Source organism: Coregonus clupeaformis, unplaced genomic scaffold (assembly GCF_020615455.1).
Source record: "Coregonus clupeaformis isolate EN_2021a unplaced genomic scaffold, ASM2061545v1 scaf0162, whole genome shotgun sequence".
NCBI lineage: Eukaryota > Metazoa > Chordata > Actinopteri > Salmoniformes > Salmonidae > Coregonus > Coregonus clupeaformis.
Window position 1 is genome coordinate 215,804 of NW_025533617.1, and position 24,926 is coordinate 240,729.

The 24,926-nt window shown below is 43.1% G+C and overlaps 1 protein-coding gene across 1 annotated transcript in view; it reads right to left on the reverse strand.

Annotated features, from left to right (window-relative positions):
- Positions 1-851: 851 nt before the first annotated feature.
- Positions 852-24,926, reverse strand: part of LOC121568046 (caprin-1-like) — a 36,322-nt gene continuing 12,247 nt past the window's right edge. Inside the window, exons 7-17 of the mRNA XM_045213861.1 lie at positions 23,399-23,536; positions 22,922-22,974; positions 22,567-22,650; positions 19,096-19,272; positions 13,758-14,171; positions 11,429-11,539; positions 3,848-3,979; positions 3,193-3,352; positions 2,785-2,973; positions 2,447-2,559; positions 852-1,980 (exon numbers count right to left, since the gene is read on the reverse strand). Coding sequence (XP_045069796.1) covers positions 1,891-1,980; positions 2,447-2,559; positions 2,785-2,973; positions 3,193-3,352; positions 3,848-3,979; positions 11,429-11,539; positions 13,758-14,171; positions 19,096-19,272; positions 22,567-22,650; positions 22,922-22,974; positions 23,399-23,536 — 1,661 coding nt within the window. The 3' untranslated portion in view covers positions 852-1,890. The remainder of the gene's footprint in view (positions 1,981-2,446; positions 2,560-2,784; positions 2,974-3,192; positions 3,353-3,847; positions 3,980-11,428; positions 11,540-13,757; positions 14,172-19,095; positions 19,273-22,566; positions 22,651-22,921; positions 22,975-23,398; positions 23,537-24,926) is intronic.

The following is a 24,926-nucleotide window of genomic DNA, read 5'->3' on the forward strand; positions in this document are numbered from 1 at the left end:
TCCTAGCTAGAGGATCTCTCTACTATGGGGATTTGACTTAGCTAGCAGTTATTATAAAACTCATTGGTTCAGATATTGTTCTTATCTTACGTGGTTAGTATGCCCACTGCTGTTTAATCCTGATAAAACTAATACATGTTTATGAAAACAAGACCAAAACGATGGTTCCGTTGGTTTAAAATGCTGGCCACACGGAGGTATTCCCTATGAAAAAAAATTGCAGTATAACTGCAGTATCCTGCGTCCGAAAGTTTTTTTTACTGCAGTAATTTTGCAGTGTAACTGCATTATAACTTGAGTACACTGCGTCCAAAATACCACTGTCGACTGCAGTTACTGCACTTTTACTGTATGGGATAAAAGAACTGGCCATCATGCCGATAAATTGACCTTAGGACAGCTGCACTTAAAGGACCCCGATATGACGTCATAACTATACGACAGTAGGACCGAAGGGCTGTGATCAGCTAGTTTGGGAGGAAGGGATGTCATCCTGCACCACATGTGGTCAACAAAATTCCTGAATAAAAATAAAACTGAAACGAGCTAAATAACTCACACAAACAAGCAAGAGGCAGATTAAAAACGAAGAAGCTTTAAAATAAATTGGATTCATATATGACATAATTCGTAATGATAGTAAAATCGTGTGTATTGGAGACAAACCTACAATGACATGCTCTAGTAATCCACACCCTCCATATCATCTCCTGTATAACTCAGTCATCCATCTGCTGCAATCAGTTTTCTATGGAGAAGACAATTCAACAATGAAACCATCTTGTTCGGCCCTGGCTGCTCCTGCATCACTCAGAAATAGAAGACACTGGACGCAACAACCACAAATCAAATCAAGGGTAATGCAACATCTTTATTGAAATTCTTGATGCAACAACACTGAAACTCTTGATGCAACATCAATTTACAAACTGAGGAATTGAGAGCTTCTTTTAAAAACTTAAAAACCAAAATACTTTTTTTAGAACCCAAAATGAAGGTATGTGAACAAAACAAAAAAAGGGGGGACTGGCCAAGAGAACGAAAAAGTACTCCCGGACGCTCGGACCAGCAGTGGCAGAATTTTTGTGTTTTATGTCATTAAAAAAAAAAATACACAAAAAATATTTCAAGTTTACAGGAATATTTGTTTCAAAAACAGGGTTGCTTAAAACCGTTTGTCAGATTTACAGCTTGGCTTGTGTATTCAGACTCATTTTAAAACAATCATTTTTTTAAATATCAAAGCAGGCATGACTTTGATCCAAAAGCCAGGAAAAATAACTGATGAGGAACAACAAAAAGGACAAATAAAAGTGAGCTGGGGGCAAAATGCATTCTGGATATCTTGAATGTTTAAGTGTGGCATGGCACGTTGTCGGTCAGTCAAAACCTGTCCCAATTCGCTCCTTACCCCCCACCTTGGACCTAACCCTTACATTTTGGCAGATCTGTAAGACTCAAGTAAGCAATATGATGGAAGCTCCACATCCACACATGATTGTTGCATCCTTATGTCCCACCCTGGACAAAGAGACCTAAGTCAGTCCACCCCTACACCTGTTATACGTATCCAGACATTTTAAAAAGACTCAAGACACACCAGTAGCTTTTACCAGCTAAGAGTACTTATCACCTCTGAACAGAGTGCCGACTGCAAACCGATTTATACACGTAGAATCGCACGAAAATGTCGTCAGTCAGACGTCCACCAGCGAGCAGGTGGTCCCTAATACACAGCGTTGCCGAACAAACGGCAGATCAACATTCGGTGCGGTGTGTGTGTTCCCTTAGATCTGAAAACAATGAAATGTTAGGGCCAAGGACAACGGGTAGGGAGTGAATTGGAACCAGCAGTCAGAGTCAGAGTCAGTCAGTCAAACACAGGCCCGATCAGGACCTCATGGCCTGGGCATTGGCTCCTCGAGACACCCCTCTGGGTCCCTGACCTGCTCCACGCTTGTAGTTCTGATTATAACCGTCCTAAAGCAGGGGGGAAAAGACAGAGGGACAAAACATTACTGACAGTTCTTAGAGAGTACCCCTATATAAATTAGATTCCTAATAAAATAAAATGAGACCATCCAGTAATATGGCAAGGAGAGGGAACACAAAACCAGTCAGCTTGGGGATTCGAACCAGCAACCTTTCGGTTACTGGCCCAACGCTCGTAACCGCCAAGCCACCCCCTGCTCTTATAGATGCCAAACAGACCATCCAAGATCCCCTATGGCAAGGGGAAAGACAACTTTAAGGGCCAACTTCCCAGACCCAGATTAAGCCTGGTTTTGGACAACAACAAAAAAAGAACGCTTCCCCCAATTGAAAGTTCTTTTTAGTCCAGGGCTTAATCTGTGTCCGGGAAAGCGGGCCTGAGCATGTTAGCTCAACATCCATCCCAATCCTTCCTTCAACCCTGTGTGAGTGATAAGGTCAAAGGGTTATTTACCCCCCTCTGGTAGTTGCCACCGTTGGAGTAGTCCCGAGGTGTGTTGAACTGGGCCTGTTGGTATCCAGAGTTAGGAGTGTTGGCAAAGGGAGGCCGGTAACTGTCATAACCACCTGGAATGGATCGTTACACTCAAGTTAGATACACGTATGCACTGTCATAAAAAAAAAAGAGCATATAGTGTCTCGCACTGCTCAAACACAATAACATCAACATGTCAAACATCAACTCTATTCAAGCCCTATAGAGAACAGAAAGCTGTAGTATAGAGTATATTGAAGATGCTGTGTGGCCCTGCAGTTAGTCGTAACAGTCTGAGGACAGATGGGATACTGGACCTCTGTATCCGTTGGCTAGGCCGCGGGTATTACGTGGCCCTCCGCGGGTCATGCCTCTGCTGTTGTAGAAGGGCTGGGCCTGTCGACCGGCCCCGGGGCCAAACCCTGAACCCTGCTGGCCGGGCTGCTGTCCCTGGGGCAGGTCCTGGCTGGGCAGGGATGGGTCCTGGGTGTGGAAGGCACCAGCCACTACAGGGAAAAAGTAGTTTAAGTAAAATGGCAATTTTTAAAGACCAACAGTCATGAAATATCCTTTTCACACCATCCAGTGCTGTTCAACCTGTTCACATTGTCCTTTCCAGGATGGTTCCAGTAGCACAATGGTGTACGCATAACCAGGCCAGTGGGGTACGGCTCAACTTGGTAGTGTGAAAAGGGTAAACATCTGCTCCAGCCCTGCTAGCTCACCACACTGCAGCGGTTCCGTCTGCATCTCGGTCTGCTCCACAGGGAGCTGCTGTGATTGGCTGCTGAAGCCCTGCTGGCTGTAGCTGTTCTGGTATTGGCTGGCCTGGGTCAAGGCTTCCGTCTCATTGCCTGGCGGGACAGGGGGGTTGAGGTTGAATACCTGAGGAGAGGAATAAGGCAGCCTGGTGAGACAATGATGAGTACAGTGTTCACTGTGGTTCAACCAGGAACAATAGCCACTTCCTGTTAAACTGAAAAGAATCGGAGAAAAGGTCATCGGCTCAGTAAGAGTTAAAGCTACAATCTGGGATTTGTGTTTCAGCCCAATTGTATCCCTGCCACTTAAATTGAGGAATATAATATGTTACTACCCAACCCTGTCCAAGTGTAATTACATGAATTCAAATCAAACCAATGCGCTTGTATCTTAGTTCAGTGATGTTAAACATAGAACGGCCTTTTCCTGACACCCTAATGACATCACAGAATGGTTTTGGGTGTAAAGTCTCCCAGAAAAAAAAGGTGTCTTCCAGATCTCAGAAGAGGTGACATGTGAGCCATTGTGTGCGTCCCCCAAGTCACCCTACAAGTATCCCCCAGTGTGAGAGTGTGTGTGTGTGTGTGTGTGTGTGTGTGTGTGTGTGTGTGACCTTACTGTTTGCATGGACTGGAATGGTGCTGCGTTGACATTGATGCCGGAGCTGTGTGGGGGTTTGGAGACGTTGACAGGCTGGAAGACCTGCTGGGTCTCAGAGGAGGCAGGGGGCTGCTCTGTCGACAGGGACACCTGGATGGGGAGGAAGGAAGAATGCATTTAACATTTATTTCACCAGGTAGAGACGTGGTTGCCCCACCTAGCTACACTACATGACCAAAAGTATGTGGACACCTGCTCGTCGAACATCTCATTCCAAAATCATGGCCAAAAATATGGAGTTGGTCCCCCCCCTTTGCTGCTATAACAGCCTCCACTCTTCTGGGAAGGCTTTCCACTAGACGTTGGAACATTGCTGCGGGGACTTGCTTCCATTCAGCCACAAGAGCATTAGTGAGGTCGGGCACTGATGTTGGACGATTAGGCCTGGCTCGCAGTCGGCATTCTAATTCATCCAAAAGACGCTCCTAAAGGTATGATAGTAATCCTCCTAAACCTCTAAAATAACAATATTCCTACTGGTCAATTCCTTAGACCTGTCATGGTTCATGTGGGGTCAAATGACATTATGAAGGGCAGCTCAGAACAGCTGAAGATGGATTTTAAAGATTGGGTCTCTACTTGACACCAACAAACGCCCCATAATATCTGGCCCTCTGCCCTCCCTAATTTGTGGCATTGAACGGTTCAGCAGACTTTTACCCCTCCATAACTGGCTACGAGACTATTGCAGCTCTGTGGGCGTAACATTTATTGACAATTTTGATACCTTCTGGAAACAAAGCTTGTATTATAAGGAGGATGGGATCCACCCAAATCATTTGGGTTCCTGGATCCTTTCACAGCATTATAAGGCTGCGTTGAGACAATGACTTATCAATGACCCAAGTCCAGCTCATTTAATCCCTACCATTGTGTCACTGAGTTGCCATAATGATTCAGCAAATGTACATTATCCTAGGGGCGTTGGAAGACAATGTAAATAACCTAATTTATGTCCCTCTTACTGCCCGGAATGCCTCTGCTGATCCTACAGCTATTGTATGCAGGAGTCCTGTGCCTATGCACCAGAGTAATACTGTTAGCACTGAGGTGGTGTGCCCTAGCAGGAAGTCCACTGTGTGCAGCTCACCCTGCACTAATAAAAATAACATGAGTATGTCTACCTCTGCTAAGCTTCCCAGTAAAGCAAGAAAAATAATCAAGCATCCCAGAAAAGTGTTAAAAATAGCCCATGTTAACAATTTATGGAGCTTAAGAAACAAGGTTCATGAAACCAATAATTTGCTAGTAACAGATGACATTCATATTCTGACAATTTATGAAACTCACTTAGATAATACCTTTGATGACACAGTGGTAGCAATACAAGGTTATAACATATACAGAAATGCCAATGGGGGCGGTGTTGCGGTCTATATTCAGAACCACATCCCTGTAAAGCTTAGAGAGGATCTCATGTTAAATACTGTTGAAGTAATATGGCTACAGGTTCACCTGCCTCACCTAAAGCCCATTCTGGTGGGAAGCTGCTATAGACCACCAAGTGCTAACAGTCAGTATCTGGATAACATGTGAAATGCTTGATAATATATGTGATATCAATAGAGAGGTATACTTTCTGGGTGATTTAAATATTGACTGGCTTTCATCAGGCTGTCCACTCAAGAGAAAGCTTCAAACTAACCAGTGCCTGCAACCTACCAGGGTAGTTACAAACAGTACAGGAATTAAATAATCAACATGTATTGATCATATCTTTACTAATGCTGCAGAAATTTGTTTGAAAGCAGTATCCAAATCCATCGGATGTAGTGATCACAATATAGTAGCCATATCTAGGAAAACCAAAGTTCCAAAGGCTGGGCCTAATATTGTGTATAAGAGGTCATACAATACGTTTCGTAGTGATTCCTATGTTGTTGATGTAAATAATATTTGTTGGTCCGTGGTGTGTAATGACGAGCAACCAGACGCTGCACTTGACACATTTATGAAATTGCTTATCCCAGTTACTAATAAGCATGCACCCATTAAGAAAATGTCTGTAAAAACGGTTAAATCCCCGTGGATTGATGAGGAATTAAAAAATGGTATGATTGAGGCAAAAGAGATGGCAAATAGGTCTGGCTGTACAACCGATTTGGCAAACGTACTGCAAATTGAGAAATAATGTGACTAAACTGAATAAAAAGAAGAAACTACACTATGAAACAAAGATGGAGGGAAGCAAAAGTTATTCCCCTACCTAAGAATAGTAAAGCCCCCTTAACTGGCTCAAATAGCCGACCAAGCAGCCTGTTACCAACCCCTTAGTAAACCAGATAAAATGCTATTTTACAGTAAACAAATTGACAGACTTTCAGCACGCTTATAGGGAAGGACATTCAACAAGCACAGAACTTACACAAATGACTGATGATTGGCTGAGAGAAATTGATGATAAAAAGATTGTGGGGGCTGTTTTATTAGACTTCAGTGCAGCTTTTGACATTATCGATCATGATCTGCTGCTGGAAAAACGTATGTGTCATGGCTTTACACCTCCTGCTATATTGTGGATAAAGAGTTACCTGTCTAACAGAACACAGAGGATGTTCTTTAATGAAAGTCTCTCCAACAAAATCCAGGTAGAATCAGGAATTCCCCAGGGCAGCTGTCTAGGCCCCTTACTTTTTTCAATCTTTACTAACGGCTTTGAGTAAAGCCAGTGTGTCTATGTATGCAGATGACTCAACACTATACACGTCAGCTACCACAGCGACCGAAATGACAGCAACACTTAACAAAGAGCTGCAGTTAGTTTTAGAATGGGTGGCAAGGAATAAGTTAGTCCTAAATATTTCAAAAAATAAAAGCATTGTATTTGGGACAAATCCTTTACTAAACCCTAAACCTCAACTAAATCTTGTAATGAATAATGTGGAAATTGAGCAAGTTGAGGAGACTAAATTGCTTGGAGTAACCCTGGATTGTAAACTGTCATGTTCAAAGCATATTGATACAACAGTAGCTAGGATGGGGAGAAATCTGTCTATAATAAAGCGCTCCTCTGCCTTCTTAACAGCACTATCAACAAGGCAGGTCCTACAGGCCCTAGCTTTGTCGCACCTGGACTACTGTTCAGTCGTGTGGTCAGGTGCCACAAAGAGGCGCACAGTACTACATAGAGCCATGACTACATGGAACTCTATTCCACATCAAGTAACTCAAGCCAGCACTAAAACTTGATTTTAAAAAACAGATAAAAATAGACCTTATGGAACAGCGGGGACTGTGAAGCAACACAAACATAGACATGCATACAAACACACGATAACATACTTACTATACACACATGTATTTTGTGTTATAGATATGTGGTAGTAGAGTAGAGGCCTGAGGACACACACTTAATATATTGTGAAATCTGTTATGAATGTATTGTAATGTATAACTGCCTTAATTTTGCTGGACCCCAGGAAGAGTAGCTGCTGCCTTGGCAGGAACTAAATGGGGATCCATAATAAATACAAATACCAACAGATGCAGGTACTATCAGTCCAGTAAAAGAAATAAGCAAATTACACTGCTCAAAAAAATAAAGGGAACACTTAAACAACACAATGTAACTCCAAGTCAATCACACTTCTGTGAAATCAAACTGTCCACTTAGGAAGCAACACTGATTGACAATAAATGTCACATGCTGTTGTGCAAATGGAATAGACAACATGTGGAAATTATAGGCAATTAGCAAGACACAACCCACACAAGTGGCTCAGGTAGTGCAGCTCATCCAGGATGGCACATCAATGCGAGCTGTGGCAAGAAGGTTTGCTGTGTCTGTCAGCATAGTGTCCGGAGCATGGAGGCGCTACCAGGAGACAGGCCAGTACATCAGGAGACGTGGAGGAGGCCGTAGGAGGGCAACAACCCAGCAGCAGGACTGCTACCTCCGCCTTTGTGCAAGGAGGAGCAGGAGGAGCACTGCCAGAGCCCTGCAAAAATGACCTCCAGCAGGCCACAAATGTGCACGTGTCTGCTCAAACGGTCAGAAACAGACTCCATGAGGGTGGTATGAGGGCCCGACGTCCACAGGTGGGGGTTGTGCTTACAGCCCAACACCGTGCAGGACGTTTGGCATTTGCCAGAGAACACCAAGATTGGCAAATTCGCCACTGGCGCCCTGTGCTCTTCACAGATGAAAGCAGGTTCACACTGAGCACATGTGACAGAGTCGTGACGCCGTGGAGAACGTTCTGCTGCCTGCAACATCCTCCAGCATGACCGGTTTGGCGGTGGGTCAGTCATGGTGTGGGGTGGCATTTCTTTGGGGGGGCCGCACAGCCCTCCATGTGCTCGCCAGAGGTAGCCTGACTGCCATTAGGTACCGAGATGAGATCCTCAGACCCCTTGTGAGACCATATGCTGGTGCGGTTGGCACTGGGTTCCTCCTAATGCAAGACAATGCTAGACCTCATGTGGCTGGAGTGTGTCAGCAGTTCCTGCAAGAGGAATGCATTGATGCTATGGACTGGCCCGCCCGTTCCCCAGACCTGAATCCAATTGAGCACATCTGGGACATCATGTCTCGCTCCATCCACCAACGCCACATTGCACCACAGACTGTCCAGGAGTTGGCGGATGCTTTAGACCTCATCAGGAGCATGCCCAGGTGTTGTAGGGAGGTCATACAGGCACGTGGAGGCCACACACACACTACTGAGCCTCATTTTGACTTGTTTTAAGGACATTACATCAAAGTTGGATCAGCCTGTAGTGTGGTTTTCCACTTTAATTTTGAGGGTGACTCCAAATCCAGACCTCCATGGGTTGATACAGTGGGGGAAAAAAGTATTTAGTCAGCCACCAATTGTGCAAGTTTTCCCACTTAAAAAGATGAGAGGCCTGTGATTTTCATCATAGGTACACGTCAACTATGACAGACAAATTGAGATTTTTTTCTCTCCAGAAAATCACATTGTAGGATTTTTAATGAATTTATTTGCCAATTATGGTGGAAAATAAGTATTTGGTCACCTACAAACAAGCAAGATTTCTGGCTCTCACAGACCTGTAACTTCTTCTTTAAGAGGCTCCTCTGTCCTCCACTCGTTACCTGTATTAATGGCACCTGTTTGAACTTGTTATCAGTATAAAAGACACCTGTCCACAACCTCAAACAGTCACACTCCAAACTCCACTATCGCCAAGACCAAAGAGCTGTCAAAGGACACCAGAAACAAAATTGTAGACCTGCACCAGGCTTGGAAGACTGAATCTGCAATAGGTAAGCAGCTTGGTTTGAAGAAATCAACTGTGGGAGCAATTATTAGGAAATGGAAGACATACAAGACCACTGATAATCTCCCCCGATCTGGGGCTCCACGCAAGATCTCACCCCGTGGGGTCAAAATGATCACAAGAACGGTGAGCAAAAATCCCAGAACCACACGGGGGGACCTAGTGAATGACCTGCAGAGAGCTGGGACCAAAGTAACAAAGCCTACCATCAGTAACACACTACGCCGCCAGGGACTCAAATCCTGCAGTGCCAGACGTGTCCCCCTGCTTAAGCCAGTACATGTCCAGGCCCGTCTGAAGTTTGCTAGAGTGCATTTGGATGATCCAGAAGAGGATTGGGAGAATGTCATATGGTCAGATGAAACCAAAATAGAACTTTTTGGTAAAAAAAAGTTTGGAGGACAAAGAATGCTGAGTTGCATCCAAAGAACACCATACCTACTGTGAAGCATGGGGGTGGAAACATCATGCTTTGGGGCTGTTTTTCTGCAAAGGGACCAGGACGACTGATCCGTGTAAAGGAAAGAATGAATGGGGCCATGTATCGTGAGATTTTGAGTGAAACCCCTTTCCATCAGCAAGGGCATTGAAAATGAAACGTGGCTGGGTCTTTCAGCATGACAATGATCCCAAACACACGGCCCGGGCAACGAAGGAGTGGCTTCGTAAGAAGCATTTCAAGGTCCTGGAGTGGCCTAGCCAGTCTCCAGATCTCAACCCCATAGAAAATCTTTGGAGGGAGTTGAAAGTCTGTGTTGCCCAGCGACAGCCCCAAAACATCACTGCTCTAGAGGAGATCTGCATGGAGGAATGGGCCAAAATACCAGCAACAGTGTGTGAAAACCTTGTGAAGACTTACAGAAAACGTTTGACCTGTGTCATTGCCAACAAAGGGTATATAACAAAGTATTGAGAAACTTTTGTTATTGACCAAATACTTATTTTCCAGCATAATTTGCAAATAAATCCTACAATGTGATTTTCTGGATTTTGTTTTCTCATTTTGTCTGTCATAGTTGATGTGTACCTATGATGAAAATTACAGGCCTCTCATCTTTTTAAGTGGGAGAACTTGCACAATTGGTGGCTGACTAAATACTTTTTTCCCCCACTGTACATTTCATTTCCATTGATAATTTGTGATTTTGTTGTCAGCACATTCAACTATGTGAAGAAAAAAGTATTTAATAAGATTATTTCATTCATTCAGATCTAGGATGTGTTATTTTAGTGTTCCCTTTATTTTTTTGAGCAATGTATTTATATTTATGCTCAGCTGTGCTTCGCAAGTGATACAACAACTGATCTATTTTGTTATCAAAGTGTCTGGTTTTGAAATATAGTATGGTCCGAGAACAATATTGGCAGGCCAGGCATATAGCCAATATGCTGTGATAACGTATTAGGCCAACTGCACAATCCTCATTCCTACAAAACTGTTTTTATTAATGTTAATGTTGCATAGCCTTGCATTTTTTAAGTAATGTTTATTTTTCCTTTATTTGTTTTATTATTATTTTATTTATTTTTACATCTCAGCGGTAAGATCTCGGCTTGTTTTTTTTTACTACGAAAGTAATCTTTCAGAAAAAGGTTGGTGACCACCGCCTTAGACTAAGGCAAATGATTTTGAGACTAAAGCTGAAATCATGAAAAAGGGGTTTCTGGAACACTGCTTCAGTGAGAGTCTCCTCAACATGGCTCACAAGCGAGCACGAGACGATTAGAGCCGCCCCCCTCACCAAAACAGACAAACGTGAGAAATCTGCCAGGGTTTGTTTTTTTCCACTGAATACAGGGCGGATAAAAAGCGTGATATTGCAATATTGTGAGGAAATTGTTACAGAGGGGGGCAATTTGGATCGACTGCTTCGATTGTGTCGAGACAAAAGGCTCTGAATGAACAGCCGTCTTTCTTATCTTTCTGTAAATCTGTTTCTCCGTCTTTTTTTATTTATTCAGGTGGCGTGAACGTGTAGGAATCTTCAATGATGATCATTCTTGTTTGAATAACCCGTCTAGTTGCTACTACTACTGACAGTACCGACATGACGAACGGGACACTCCCCTGTGAGGGTGTATAGGCGCCTCCCACCCTTTCCCTACCCGATTCCCCCCTTTTTCGTTTAAACTGGGCTGAAGCGCGTTTGGGTGTACCTTTTTCCCCCACTGTTCAGGAGCCTGTTGGTGCTAGACTTGATGCACCGGTACCACTTGCCGTGCAGAAGCAGAGAGAACAGTCTATGGCTTGGGTGGCTGGAGTCTTAACGATTTTCCGGGCCTTCCTTTATTTACCTGGATGGTGTCGATGGAGTCAGTCTGTGGTCGGGGTTCTGGCGTGTGTGACGAGCGGTACATGGGAGGTGGCGTGGAGTAGACGTCAGGCGTGGGGGACAACATGGGGACCTAGGGGGGGAACAGGGGACTGATCAGACATCACACTTCTTCCGCACCTTAGGACAGTAGTACTCGCGACTAGCTCTTAGGAAACTTTGTTGTTAGATTACTTTTTTCGATATTACTGCACTGTCGGAGCTAGAAGCACAAGCGTTTCGCTACACCAGCTATAACGTCTGCTAAACACGTACAGTGGGGAGAACAAGTATTTGATACACTGCTGATTTTGCAGGTTTTCCTACTTACAATGCATGTAGAGGTCTGTAATTTTTATCATAGGTACACTTCAACTGTGAGAGACGGAACAAAAATCCAGAAAATCACATTGTATGATTTTTAAGTAATTAATTTGCATTTTATTGCATGACACAAGTATTTGATACATCAGAAAAGCAGAACTTAATATTTGGTACAGAAACCTTTGTTTGCAATTACAGAGATCATACGTTTCCTGTAGGTCTTGACCAGGTTTGCACACACTGCAGCAGGGATTTTGGCCCACTCCTCCATACAGACCTGCTCCAGATCCTTCAGGTTTCGGGGCTGTCGCTGGGCAATACGGACTTTCAGCTCCCTCCAAAATGTTCTATTGGGTTCAGGTCTGGAGACTGGCTAGGCCACTCCAGGACCTTGAGATGCTTCTTACGGAGCCACTCCTTATTTGCCCTGGCTGTGTGTTTCGGGTCGTTGTCATGCTGGAAGACCCAGCCACGACCCATCTTCAATGCTCTTACTGAGGGAAGGAGGTTGTTGGCCAAGATCTCACGATACATGGCCCCATCCATCCTCCCCTCAATACGGTGCAGTTGTCCTGTCCCCTTTGCAGAAAAGCATCCCCAAAGAATGATGTTTCCACCTCTATGCTTCACGGTTGGGATGGTGTTCTTGGGGTTGTACTCATCCTTCTTCCTCCAAACGAAAGGCGAGTGGAGTTTAGACCAAAAATCTCTATTTTTGTCTCAACAGACCACATGACCTTCTCCCATTCCTCCTCTGGATCATCCAGATGGTCATTGGCAAACTTCAGACGGGCCTGGACATGCGCTGGCTTGAGCAGGGGGACCTTGCGTGCGCTGCAGGATTTTAATCCATGACGGCGTAGTGTGTTACTAATGGTTATCTTTGAGACTGTGGTCCCAGCTCTCTTCAGGTCATTGACCAGGTCCTGCCGTGTAGTTCTGGGCTGATCCCTCACCTTCCTCATGATCATTGATGCCCCACGAGGTGAGATCTTGCATGGAGCCCCAGACCGAGGGTGATTGATCGTCATCTTGAACTTCTTCCATTTTCTAATAATTGTGCCAACAGTTGTTGCCTTCTCACCAAGCTGTTTGCCTATTGTCCTGTAGCCCATCCCAGCCTTGTGCAGATCTACAATTTTATCCCTGATGTCCTTACATAGCTCTCTGGTCTTGGCCATTGTGGAGAGGTTGGAGTCTGTTTGATTGAGTGTGTGGACAGGTGTCTTTTATACAGGTAACGAGTTCAAACAGGTGCAGTTAATACAGCTAATGAGTGGAGAACAGGAGGGCTTCTTAAAGAAAAACTATCAGGTCTGTGAGAGCTGGAATTCTTACTGGTTGGTAGGTGATCAAATACTTATGTCATGCAATAAAATGCAAATGAATTACTTAAAAATCATACAATGTGATTTTCTGGATTTTTGTTTTAGATTCCGTCTCTCACAGTTGAAGTGTACCTATGATAAAAATTACAGACCTCTACATGCTTTGTAAGTAGGAAAACCTGAAAGATCGGCAGTGTATCAAATACTTGTTCTCCCCACTGTATGTGACAAATACAATTTGATTTGATTTGCTTCAATAATCCCTTTCCTAAGGGAAATTGATTAATCACCACAAGCAAGCGTCGACAATACAGAGTACAGACAGAGATCGATAATAATAAACAAGATAGCAGTAGGAGAACCAGAGGATAAAGTATGTCACATCAGGCCCTGTGGGATTTCTCAACATGTTATGCTGCTTTTTAAAAAAGGACACTGTGCTATCACGCTGTGGTAGGGCGGCAGGTAGCTTAGTGGTTAAGAGCGTTGTGCCAGTAACCGAAAGGTCGCTGGTTCTAATCCCCGAGCCGACTAGGTAAAAAAATCTGCCGATGTGCCCTTGAGCAAGGCACTTAACCCTAATTGCTCCTGTAAGTCGTCCTGGATAAGAGCGTCTGCTAAATGACTTAAATGTAAATGTAATGTAACCCCAGTACTCACTTGCGTGGGCTCAGGCTGTAGGGGAACAGTGTTGTGTGGTGAGAGGCGTGATTCTGGGTGGACTGGGGGACAGCCCATCTGAGGCAGGTCCATGTTCTGTGCTGGAGCCTTCATGGGCTGGGCTGACACGATGGCTGGGTCGATATGCTGGGCTGACATGATGGCTGGGTCGATATGCTGGGCTGACACGATGGCTGGGTCGATATGCTGGGCTGACACGATGGCTGGGTCGATGTGCTGGGCTGACACGATGGCTGGGTCGATGTGCTGGGCTGACACGATGGCTGGGTCGATATGCTGGGCTGACACGATGGCTGGGTCGATATGCTGGGCTGACACGATGGCTGGGTCGATATGCTGGGCTGATACGATGGCTGGGTCGATGGGCTGCCCATCAAACTCCAGCATAGAGTCCTGAAGCAGGAAGAAGAAAACAGTTATGGCTGAATATCAAAAATGCTTCCTTGATTCCTCACATCTTTGATTCCTTGATCATCACGTCCAAAGAGAGGAACCTCAGGCCTTCTCCTCCAATGGATTTTTTTTTTAGGAGGCGGCAAAGGATCAAGGACATAAGGAATCAAGACATGACACAATGCTCCATCTCTGTACCAGTCAACCAGCTAGAAGCACAATGTTCCATCTCTGTACCACAGTCAACCAGCTAGAAGCACAATGTTCCATCTCTGTACCACAGTCAACCAGCTGGAAGCACAATGCTCCATCTCTGTACCACAGTCAACCAGCTAGAAGCACAATGCTCCATCTCTGTACCACAGTCAACCAGCTAGAAGCACAATGCTCCATCTCTGTACCAGTCAACCAGCTAGAAGCACAATGTTCCATCTCTGTACCACAGTCAACCAGCTAGAAGCACAATGTTCCATCTCTGTACCAGTCAACCAGCTAGAAGCACAATGTTCCATCTCTGTACCAGTCAACCAGCTAGAAGCACAATGCTCCATCTCTGTACCACAGTCAACCAGCTAGAAGCACAATGCTCCATCTCTGTACCACAGTCAACCAGCTAGAAGCACAATGCTCCATCTCTGTACCACAGTCAACCAGCTAGAAGCACAATGTTCCATCTCTGTACCACAGTCAACCAGCTAGAAGCACAATGCTCCATCTCTGTACCACAGTCAACCAGCTAGAAGCACAATGTTCCATCTCTGTATCACAGTCAACCAGCTAGAAGCACAATGCTCCATCTCTGTATCACAGTCAACCAGCTAGAAGCACAATGCTCCATCTCTGTACCACAGTCAACCAGCTAGAAGCACAATGCTCCATCTCTGTACCAGTCAACCAGCTAGAAGCACAATGCTCCATCTCTGTACCACAGTCAACCAGCTAGAAGCACAATGCTCCATCTCTGTACCAGTCAACCAGCTAGAAGCACAATGCTCCATCTCTGTATCACAGTCAACCAGCTAGAAGCACAATGCTCCATCTCTGTATCACAGTCAACCAGCTAGAAGCACAATGCTCCATCTCTGTACCACAGTCAACCAGCTAGAAGCACAATGCTCCATCTCTGTACCAGTCAACCAGCTAGAAGCACAATGCTCCATCTCTGTACCACAGTCAACCAGCTAGAAGCACAATGCTCCATCTCTGTACCAGTCAACCAGCTAGAAGGAATCAGGAAAGACTTGGTGCAATGCTCCATATCTGTACTAGGGATGGGCACGGTTAAATCGAATATCTGGATATCAGCGTGTTATTTTCCCCACTTCAAATAGCAATTACAGGCGCTCATCGAACGGAGTTTCCACAATACCCGACACAGATCAATGCAAAACACTCACCGAAAAAGCTTTTTGTAACAGAAATCAGTTCTATCATGGCGAAAATCAGATCTCTTTTGCTGTTGCGTTTAGCCAATCTACGAAGAAAAGCAGCGTTTGCGTCATTCTAATTGGTCAAGAGTCAAGAGCAAAATGTTGACTTTCCAGATATCAAATGTTTTGTTGTTGTTGATATTACTCGAATAAGACAATTATTTCAAATGCCCATCCGTTAATCTGCACCACAGTTTTACCTGCTAGAGGGCAGCTGAGCGCTTAACGGAGAGAATGCCTAGGCTTTAGCTCAGCAGCCTAACATAGTCGAAGGGGATGAGACTGTACGATTTCGCGGCCTGGTGTGTCGTCGTCCCATCTAACACGGAACGTATCAAAAAACATCTGCTAAAAACACGTGTATGTGACAAATACAATTTGATTTGAAATAAAGGAGATGATGATCGACTTGACGCAACTCCACCACGCAAAACATCAATACTGAAAGGCGAGCCTATAGAAATCACAGAGGACTACAAAATACCTCGGGCTGTCCTGGGATCAGTGTACTGACACTTTTAAATAAAGGGCAACAGGGATTGTATTTCCTCCAGAAATGTAACTTTAATGTTGACTGCACTATCATAAGTCATTGGTGGAAAGTATCCTATGCTACTGCCTGACCTGCTGGTTCAGAAACTAAATTCACCCCCCCAAAAAAAAAGTCAGATTGAGGTAAAATCATGGGGCAGCAACAAGAAGACCTGTCATCTGTACAGAGCCCTGCAGAAGGAGAGGAAACTAAATCTATAAAAATAGATGTAATTAATGCTTGACAAGAGATCTCTCTTCAGGGTAGAGTTCCTGTCAAAGGAAGAAGTTTTTTTTTTTTTTTTTTTTTACATTTTAGTCATTTAGCAGACGCTCTTATCCAGAGCGACTTACAGGAGCAATTAGGGTTAAGTGCCTTGCTCAAGGGCACATCGGCAGATTTTTCACCTAGTCGGCTCGGGGATTAGAACCAGCGACCTTTCGGTTACTGGCACAACGCTCTTAACCACTAAGCTACCTCGAGCTTCTTATCTTTTTTACAAAAAAAAAAAAAAGAGATTTCCAAGTATACGTGTACCACTCTCGAAAATGATTACTCCATTTCATTTGGAAAAATAAGACAAGATCAGGAAGTGTATCAACAAGATGTGTGATGGTGGTCTTAATGTTTTAGATTTTACGCTGTTTAATCCGCCTACAAAAAGGTGAAGAGGATTAAGAGGTATTTAATAACAGTGATATTAGATAATTGGTTTGCCAATAACATCATAAATGGTAATCTTTATACTTGCAATGAATTATTAGCCAAATAACTAACTACGTTGTGTAAGGAATGACATTTTAATGAATGCTCCATATTTACTGAAGGATCGATCAAGCTTTTCATTACATGCACCAAGTTAGCGAGTGTAGAAATTAAAAATGGCATCAATAGATTAGACATTTTACAACACTTTTGTCAGAAATTATTAACAGGAAGTTTTCCAATGGGCATCTTCGTTTGGATGTGAAATGGCAGCATGTATGGACTAATCCACATACATTTGATCACTAGTAAAGCGAGGGAAGTCTCTTACAAGATCCTTCACAGATGTTTTCCTTGTGATAGTCTTATTTCTAAATATTTAATTAAAGTAGAAAATGGATGCAGCTTTAGTGGATTGGAAAATTAGACTATAGAGCATTTATTCTGTGATTGTTTGCATAGTGAAATATTGGACAGATATGAAAATATATAATAATAATAATAATAATAATAAGCCATTTAGCAGACGCTTTTATCCAAAGCGACTTACAGTCATGTGTGCATACATTTTTACGTATGGGTGCTCCGGGGGATTGAACCCACTACCCTGGCGTTACAAGCGCCATGCTCTACCATAATTTGTAAGTCGCTCTGGATAAGAGCGTCTGCTAAATGACAAAAATGTCAAATGTAAAATTGAGCTACAGCGGACCACATTTACATTTTAGTAATTTAGCAGACGCTCTTATCCAGAGTGACTTACAATTCGTGCATTCATCTTAAGATGGCTAGGTGAGACAACACGTCACAATCATATCAAGTTCATTTTCCATCGAAGTCAGTGCTAGTATGAGAAGACCAGTGCCTTTTCGGGGGATACTCGTTAAAGAGAGGTTTCAGACGTTTTCCGAAGAAGATGGGCAGGGACTTGTTCCACCATTGGGGTGCCAGGACAGAGAAGAGCTTTGACTGGGCTGAGCGGGGGCTTCCCTCTCGTAGGGGTGGGAGGGCCAAGAGACCAGAGATGGTTGGGATGTAGGGTTTGAGCATAGCCTGAAGGTAAGGAGGCGCAGTTCACCTTGCTGCTCCGTAGGCAAGCGCCAGGGTCTTGTAAAAGGCAAGCTATATTAGCGATAAGATGGGTGATCCTGTAAGCATGACCAAATGTTATTTTTTATTTGACATACACGCACAGTGACTGCCAATACATTGTGAATGTTACTTTTTGTTTGGAAAAGGCATCCATAAAATGAAGTTCACGGTAAAATAAAATAAAACTTCTCAATATTTTTTTATAATTGATTATATAACATCCCTGAAAAGGTATAAATAGCAAATCAGTGTCTACAGTATTTGTCAAAATGTAACTTGTCTATAGTGTAATATACTTCTGTCTCACTGGTTTGATTTATTATTTACTTTCATTTGGTCTTGTGATATTTGTATATTGAAATACATGTATATATTTTTTTACGTCAGACTCTTCCCACCCACTCCCCTCTGGCTACAGGTACAGGCATCCAAAAGTAAAAACCAACAAAGGCCAGAAATTATTTTATTCCCAGTGCAATACTTCAAATGAACAAGGTGTTGGATGAATATGCACTTTAAAATCACTAAGCACTTTGACATGCACATTTAGATAGGCCCAGCCTTACTCAAGACATTTTAAGTAGGGCTGTGACGATACCGGTATAGCAATATTTTTTTACACGGCAAAAATGAAAACATGAAGCAGACCAAACTCTTTGGTCCTTTAAAAACCTGCTGTATGTAAAATATGGTGTGCTATAGTTTAGAAAATAAAATGTGACTCTGGATGACAACATAATGATGTTTGATTGCAACATTAGGGCTGTTTTCCTAAAGATGTTAAAATCGGCTTTGTGTTTTGTTTCCTCGCCACGATACTAACGAGTCTGGTGATACTGGCATGGTCCCGGCCCTAATTTTAAAGAACGTTGCACGATCCTGCCGACTTTTTGTAAATATCCCTTGCTTTTTTTCCTGTTGTGTTTTACATTTTAATATGTGATGTTGTCTGTATGCACTTTGACTGCTGCAAAATAAATTGGCTCGAGGACATTAAAAGTTCTCAATCTGAATAGTCTTGAAGGCAGCTCAGCTTCTTTACCTGCATGGAGTTGTAAGGCCCCTGCATCTGTGACCAGTCACCAGTCAGAGCTAATGCCTAGGCTTTAGCTCTGTGGGATAACAGTCTTAAAAAAAAAAAGAGGGTTGTTGTTCAAATCCTCACCTGCATGAAGTTGTAAGGCCCCTGCATCTGTGACAAGAGGTCCTGGACCACCTGCTTCCTGACCACCGAGTTTGCAGGGGGCGTGCCTGTGGGTGCGGCCCCGTTCAGGGGTTGGGCCTCCGTGACGATGGGGGGAGGGGCCGACTGTACAGGCTGTTGCAGGATGGCACTCCCCTCCTGAAAAGGGAGGAGTATGGTCAGTAGCTGTCATGGTAACCCGGGAGGACCTGGGGTTGCAAATCTCCGGAAACTTTCCGGCCTATAAACAAGATCTCTTAAAAAAAAAGGGAACATTTTCAGAATTTTGCAACCCTAGGATGACCTGTAACTGGCACTCTACAACCAGGGTAGGGAACTTTCTAAATGTAATCCGTTAGTTACCGGTCCAAAATTGTAATCCCCATGTAGCTCAGTTGGTAGAGCATGGCGCTTGCAACGTCAGGGTTGTGGGTTCGATTCCCACGGGGGGGCCAGTATGAAAATGTATGCACTCACTAACTAAGTCGCTCTGGATAAGAGCGTCTACTAAATTACTAAAATGTAAATGACCATAAATCAATGTTGCATTTTACTTTGTGTTGGTGATGTAGGCTTCTTCTAACCCATTGCTTTCTACTACAGATAATACCATTAGGCTACATCTTTACATAAAATAAATAAAAAAATAAAAGTGTCAGATTTCCAGTCATAATTAATTTAATAACCCTTGGTCTTCAAAAATAGGGACTTGGAAATAGATTAGGACCACATTGTCTGACCTGAGCATAACTCAAAAACTAAGGACTGATTGGGCTTACTGCTTCCAGTTGAAAAATAAAATGCTGCTCTCATGGAATGGCATGCTTTGAGCAATACCAAAAAGTGCTATTTTTACATTTTAGTCATTTAGCAGACGCTCTGGAGCGACTTAGTTATAGTGAGTGCTTATATATATTTTTTTATACTGGCCCCCCCCGTGGGAATCGAACCCACAACCCTGGCGTTGCAAGCGCCATGCTCTACCAACTGAGCTCCAGGAGGCGCTATTTACATTAGAGCTATTATTTCCTTTTTGTTGGTGACCCTTTGATATCTCGATAATTTGCGAGAGTTTCAACATGTGTCCGTTAGGTCTATGGACATTTTTTTTTTTTTTTTTGGAATCGGCGCAAATTAAATTGAGCAACAAAATCCCCCCTCGTTGTCTTCTTAAACTAAACGTGGTTATGACAGTGTGGAGCAAAATACCATGGAGGAGTTTAGAAGAGAGGAACTCAAACTTTTATTCCATAGGCTGGGTTCCGCAGCTGTTGCAAGAGAGCATTTTTCACTGGCTGCAAAAACAATGATTGATAGGCAATTTAAAAACGTATTCAGTTCAACCATTAATCGGTTAAAATACACACACACATTTATGAACAGCCATCTACAACAATACCCAAATGAGAAAGCGCATTGACGTGAGTCACACTGCTGCTATGTAGATATCAATAGTAAGTGATATCCTTATCGCCCGTAGGCTACGCCACTGCTTTCCTCCAAGCTTTTATTTAAAATGGGATAATGTTTGGATGCCGACAGCAGTCGCACCATTGGAAGACATCGCTTGGACTGTAGTTTACAAAACCCTATTCCTGTGATTTTCCCGCGATCCATACAAACGCATTTGGTGTCATCAGTCCTTTAGCTTGTGGTCAGATTCGCTCAGTTGGAACAAACTTAACGTGCACCTTTTTTTCAATGCTGATTTGAATGTCATTGAGAAAACAGAAAGGTGTCAACTTTTGCGCAAAAACCCTTTCTGAATTTAAAAGTAATCCTAGACGTAATCTAGTTTTTCAAAAGTATCTAATCTGATTACAATATTTTAGCTGGTAATGTAACGGAATAGTTCGTTTTTTGTAATCAGTTACAAAAATCAGTTAACCCCGTTACTCCCCAACCGTGTCTACAACCTACCTGACTACTTTCCCAAATACAATGTTCAAAGCGCGCATATATACAGTTGAAGTCGGAAGTTTACGTACACTTAGGTTAGAGTCATTAAAACTCGTTTTTCTACCACTCCACAAATGTCGTGTTAACAAACTATAGTTTTGGCAAGTCGGTTAGGACATCTACTTTGTGCATGACACAAGTAATTTTTCCAACAATTGTTTACAGACAGATTATTTCACTGTATCACAATTCCAGTGGGTCAGAAGTTTACATACACTAAATTGACTGTGCCTTTAAAATGCTTGGAAAATTCCAGAAAATGATGTCATGGCTTTAGAAGCTTCTGATAGGCTAATTGACATCATTTGAGTCAATTGGAGGTGTACCTGTGGATGTATTTCAAGGCCTACCTTCAAACTCAGTGCCTCTTTTCTTGACATGGGAAAATCAAAAGAAATCAGCCAAGACCTCAGAAAAAAGTGTGTAGACCTCCACAAGTCTGGTTCATCCTTGGGAGCAATTTCCAAACGCCTGAAGGTACCACGTTCATCTGTACAAACAATAGTACGCAAGTATAAACACCATGGGACCACGCAGCCGTCATACAGCTCAGGAAGGAGACGCATTCTGTCTCCTAGAAATGAACGTACTTTGGTGCGAAAAGTGCAAATCAATCCCAGAACAACAGCAAAGGACCTTGTGAAGATGCTGGAGGAAACAGGTACAAAAGTACCTATATCCACAGTAAAACGAGTCCTATATCGACATAACCTGAAAGGCCGCTCAGCAAGGAAGAAGCCACTGCTCCAAAACCGCCATAAAAAAGCCAGACTCCGGTTTGCTTAAGGACAACAAAGTCAAGGTATTGGAGTGGCCATCACAAAGCCCTGACCTCAATCCTGTAGAACATTTGTGGGCAGAACTGAAAAAGCGTGTGCGAGCAAGGAGGCCTACAAATCTGACTCAGTTACACCAGCTCTGTCAGGAGGAATGGGCCAAAATTCACCCAACTTATTGTGGGAAGCTTGTGGAAGGCTACCCGAAACGTCTGACCCAAGTTAAACAATTGAAAGGCAATGCTACCAAATACTAATTGAGTGCATGTAAACTTCTGACCCACTGGGAATGTGATGAAAGAAATGAAAGCTGAAATAAATCATTCTCTACTATTATTCTGACATTTCACATTCTTAAAATAAAGTGGTGATCCTAACTGACCTAAGACAGGGAATTTCTACTAGGATTAAAATGTCAGGAATTGTGAAAAACTGAGTTTAAATGTATTTGGCTAAGGTGTATGTAAACCTCTGACTTCAATTGTACACACACACACACATATATATAGTTTGTGTGGGGCATGTGCAATGGACACTGATCTTTAATAGATGCTGTCTGTTAAACTGAAAAACATTCATAATTCATTTATTTTTTTAATCAACAAAGAAAAAAAGGTACCCATCAGCTTTTAGTGAGTGCTGTGTGATGGTGAGGAGAGGAAACCAGTGGACTGTAGGAAGTAGTGGTCAGGAACAGGCGAGCAGCATACATACATACCTCCGTTTCTGAGGTCCACTCATCTCCTTGCTCCTTGTCGCAGCTGCTGTATGTGGTGTCTGGAATGAACTGTCTGTTAACGAACTGAAACACAGAAACAAGATGGCCGCCGTCACAAACTAGCCAAGTCATAAGAACTGAAATAGAAGGGTCGTGTTCAGTAGGTACTAAACGGAAGGAAGAAAAAAAGAAGCTCTGAAATCAGTGAAATTGAGTGGTACTATCTGAATTAAATTTGTCCAATAAGAAGCACTCATTTTAGTTTTCCGTCACAAAATGAATTTTTTTTTATCGTTTTAAGTTTGGCCAAAATGAGGCTCAAATCAACACGACCCATGGTAGGAAGTCCTCTCACCTCTGTAGCTTCCACCTCAACGGGCTCTATGTAATCGTCAACTATTTCTCCCTCTGGAAAGAGAAAAATAACTTTCAGAACGCAGGACGAAAGATGTTCAAATCAACCAACATCTTTATTGTCCCAATTGGGAAATTTGTAGTGGTGGTAAAATAACAAAAATACAATACAACAAACTTAAAAAAGGAGCTAACAGCTACATTTTGTATTGCTTACAAATTAAATTTGAAAAGTGCACTTAAGCTAACTACATTTGTATTGCTTACAACTTGATTACAAATTAACCAACTAAAAAGTGTACTTTCGCCAACAGCTACATGGGTATTGCTTCGTCATTTAAAAATAAATGGGGGAGAAAAAAAAAGTGCACATTTCTAAGGATGGAAAGAGACCAGTTTAGCAAACAGAAAATATATAACTTGGTCAATTTATAACTCAAAGTGCACATTTCTAAACGCCAACGTCAAAGATTTTGACCTGGGTCGACGGCCTGCTCCTCAGTCTCCTTCACTACAGCCGGCTCTTCCTCCTCACACACTCCATTCTGGTGGGACTGGGCTTGGTCAAAGTACCCGCTTAGCAGCACCCGGTCCAGGCTGTCCTTCAGCGCTTTGTCTGGGTGGGGAGGGGAATTGAGAATACCATCAGAAACACCATAACATAACATGTCAATGTACAAAACTTCCACTAGGCTAGTCAGTGCCTGCTGATGCCAGAAAGGGACCATCTGATACCCTTTTCAAACCATCATGCCGACCCAAACTATGATGGAGCCATCAGCAACAATAGGAACTCCATTCAAACACACACTACACTGTTGACATCTACAATGCAATATGATGGTGGACAAATCTAACCGGAGAATCTGCTTGTTTCAACCATGCACTACAACTTGCCTGTTATAAGGCAGTTCTCCAAGAGAGGGGGGGGTTTCTAACCTCGTTAAGCAGAATGGGGTCACTTATATGGCTGTAGAGCTGTTAAGTGCTGTTGTGTGTGAATGGGTCCTCTGTGTGGGACCAGAGGGCAGGCGATACTGGGGCCACTGACTGGCATCCTGCCCTATTGCCGTCTACGGTTTCAAGTTTTAAAATGTCACGTGCACAAGTACAGTGAAATGCCTTTCTTGCTAGCTCTAAACACAACAATGCAGTAATCTATCAATGTAGTACTAAAAAAATAACATTAGGTAGAACAAAAAACACGAGAAATAGAAATAAAAAGGAAAAACATGAGAAATTAGAAACTATATACACAGGGTCAGCTCCAATCACAGGAGGTTGGTGGGACCTTAATTGGGGAGGACAGGCTCGTGGTAATGGCTGGAGCGGAATAAGGACGGGCTCGTGGTAATGGCTGGAGCGGAATAAGGACGGGCTCGTGGTAATGGCTGGAGCGGAATGGGAATCGAATACGTCAGACACATGGTTTCCATGTGTTTGATGCCATTCCATTTGCGCCGTTCCAGACATTATGAGCAGTCATCCCCTCAGCAGCCTTATTATTATTATATGATAAACAGAGCAGCAGCATACAGTGCCTTCAGAAAGTATTCACACCCTTGACTTTTTCCACATTTTGTTGTGTTACAGCCTGAATTTAAAATGGATTAAATTGAGATTGTGTGTGTCACTGGCCTACACACAGTACCCCATAATGTCAAAGTGGAATTTTTTTTTAGAAAGGTTTACAAATTAATAAAAAATGAAAAGCTGAAATGTCTTGAGTCAATAAGTATTCAACCCTTTTGTTATGGCAATCCTATATAAGTTCAGGAGTAAACATTTGCTTAACAAGTCACAAAAGTTGCATGGACTCACTGTGTGCAATAGTGTTTTAACGTGATTTTTTAAATGACTACCTCATCTCTGTACCCCACACAAAGATAATTGTAAGGTCCCTCAGTCGAGCAGTGAATTTCAAACACAGATTCAACCACAAAGACCAGGGAGGTTTTCCAATGGCTCGCAAAGTAGGGCACCTATTGGTAAAAAGCAGACATTGA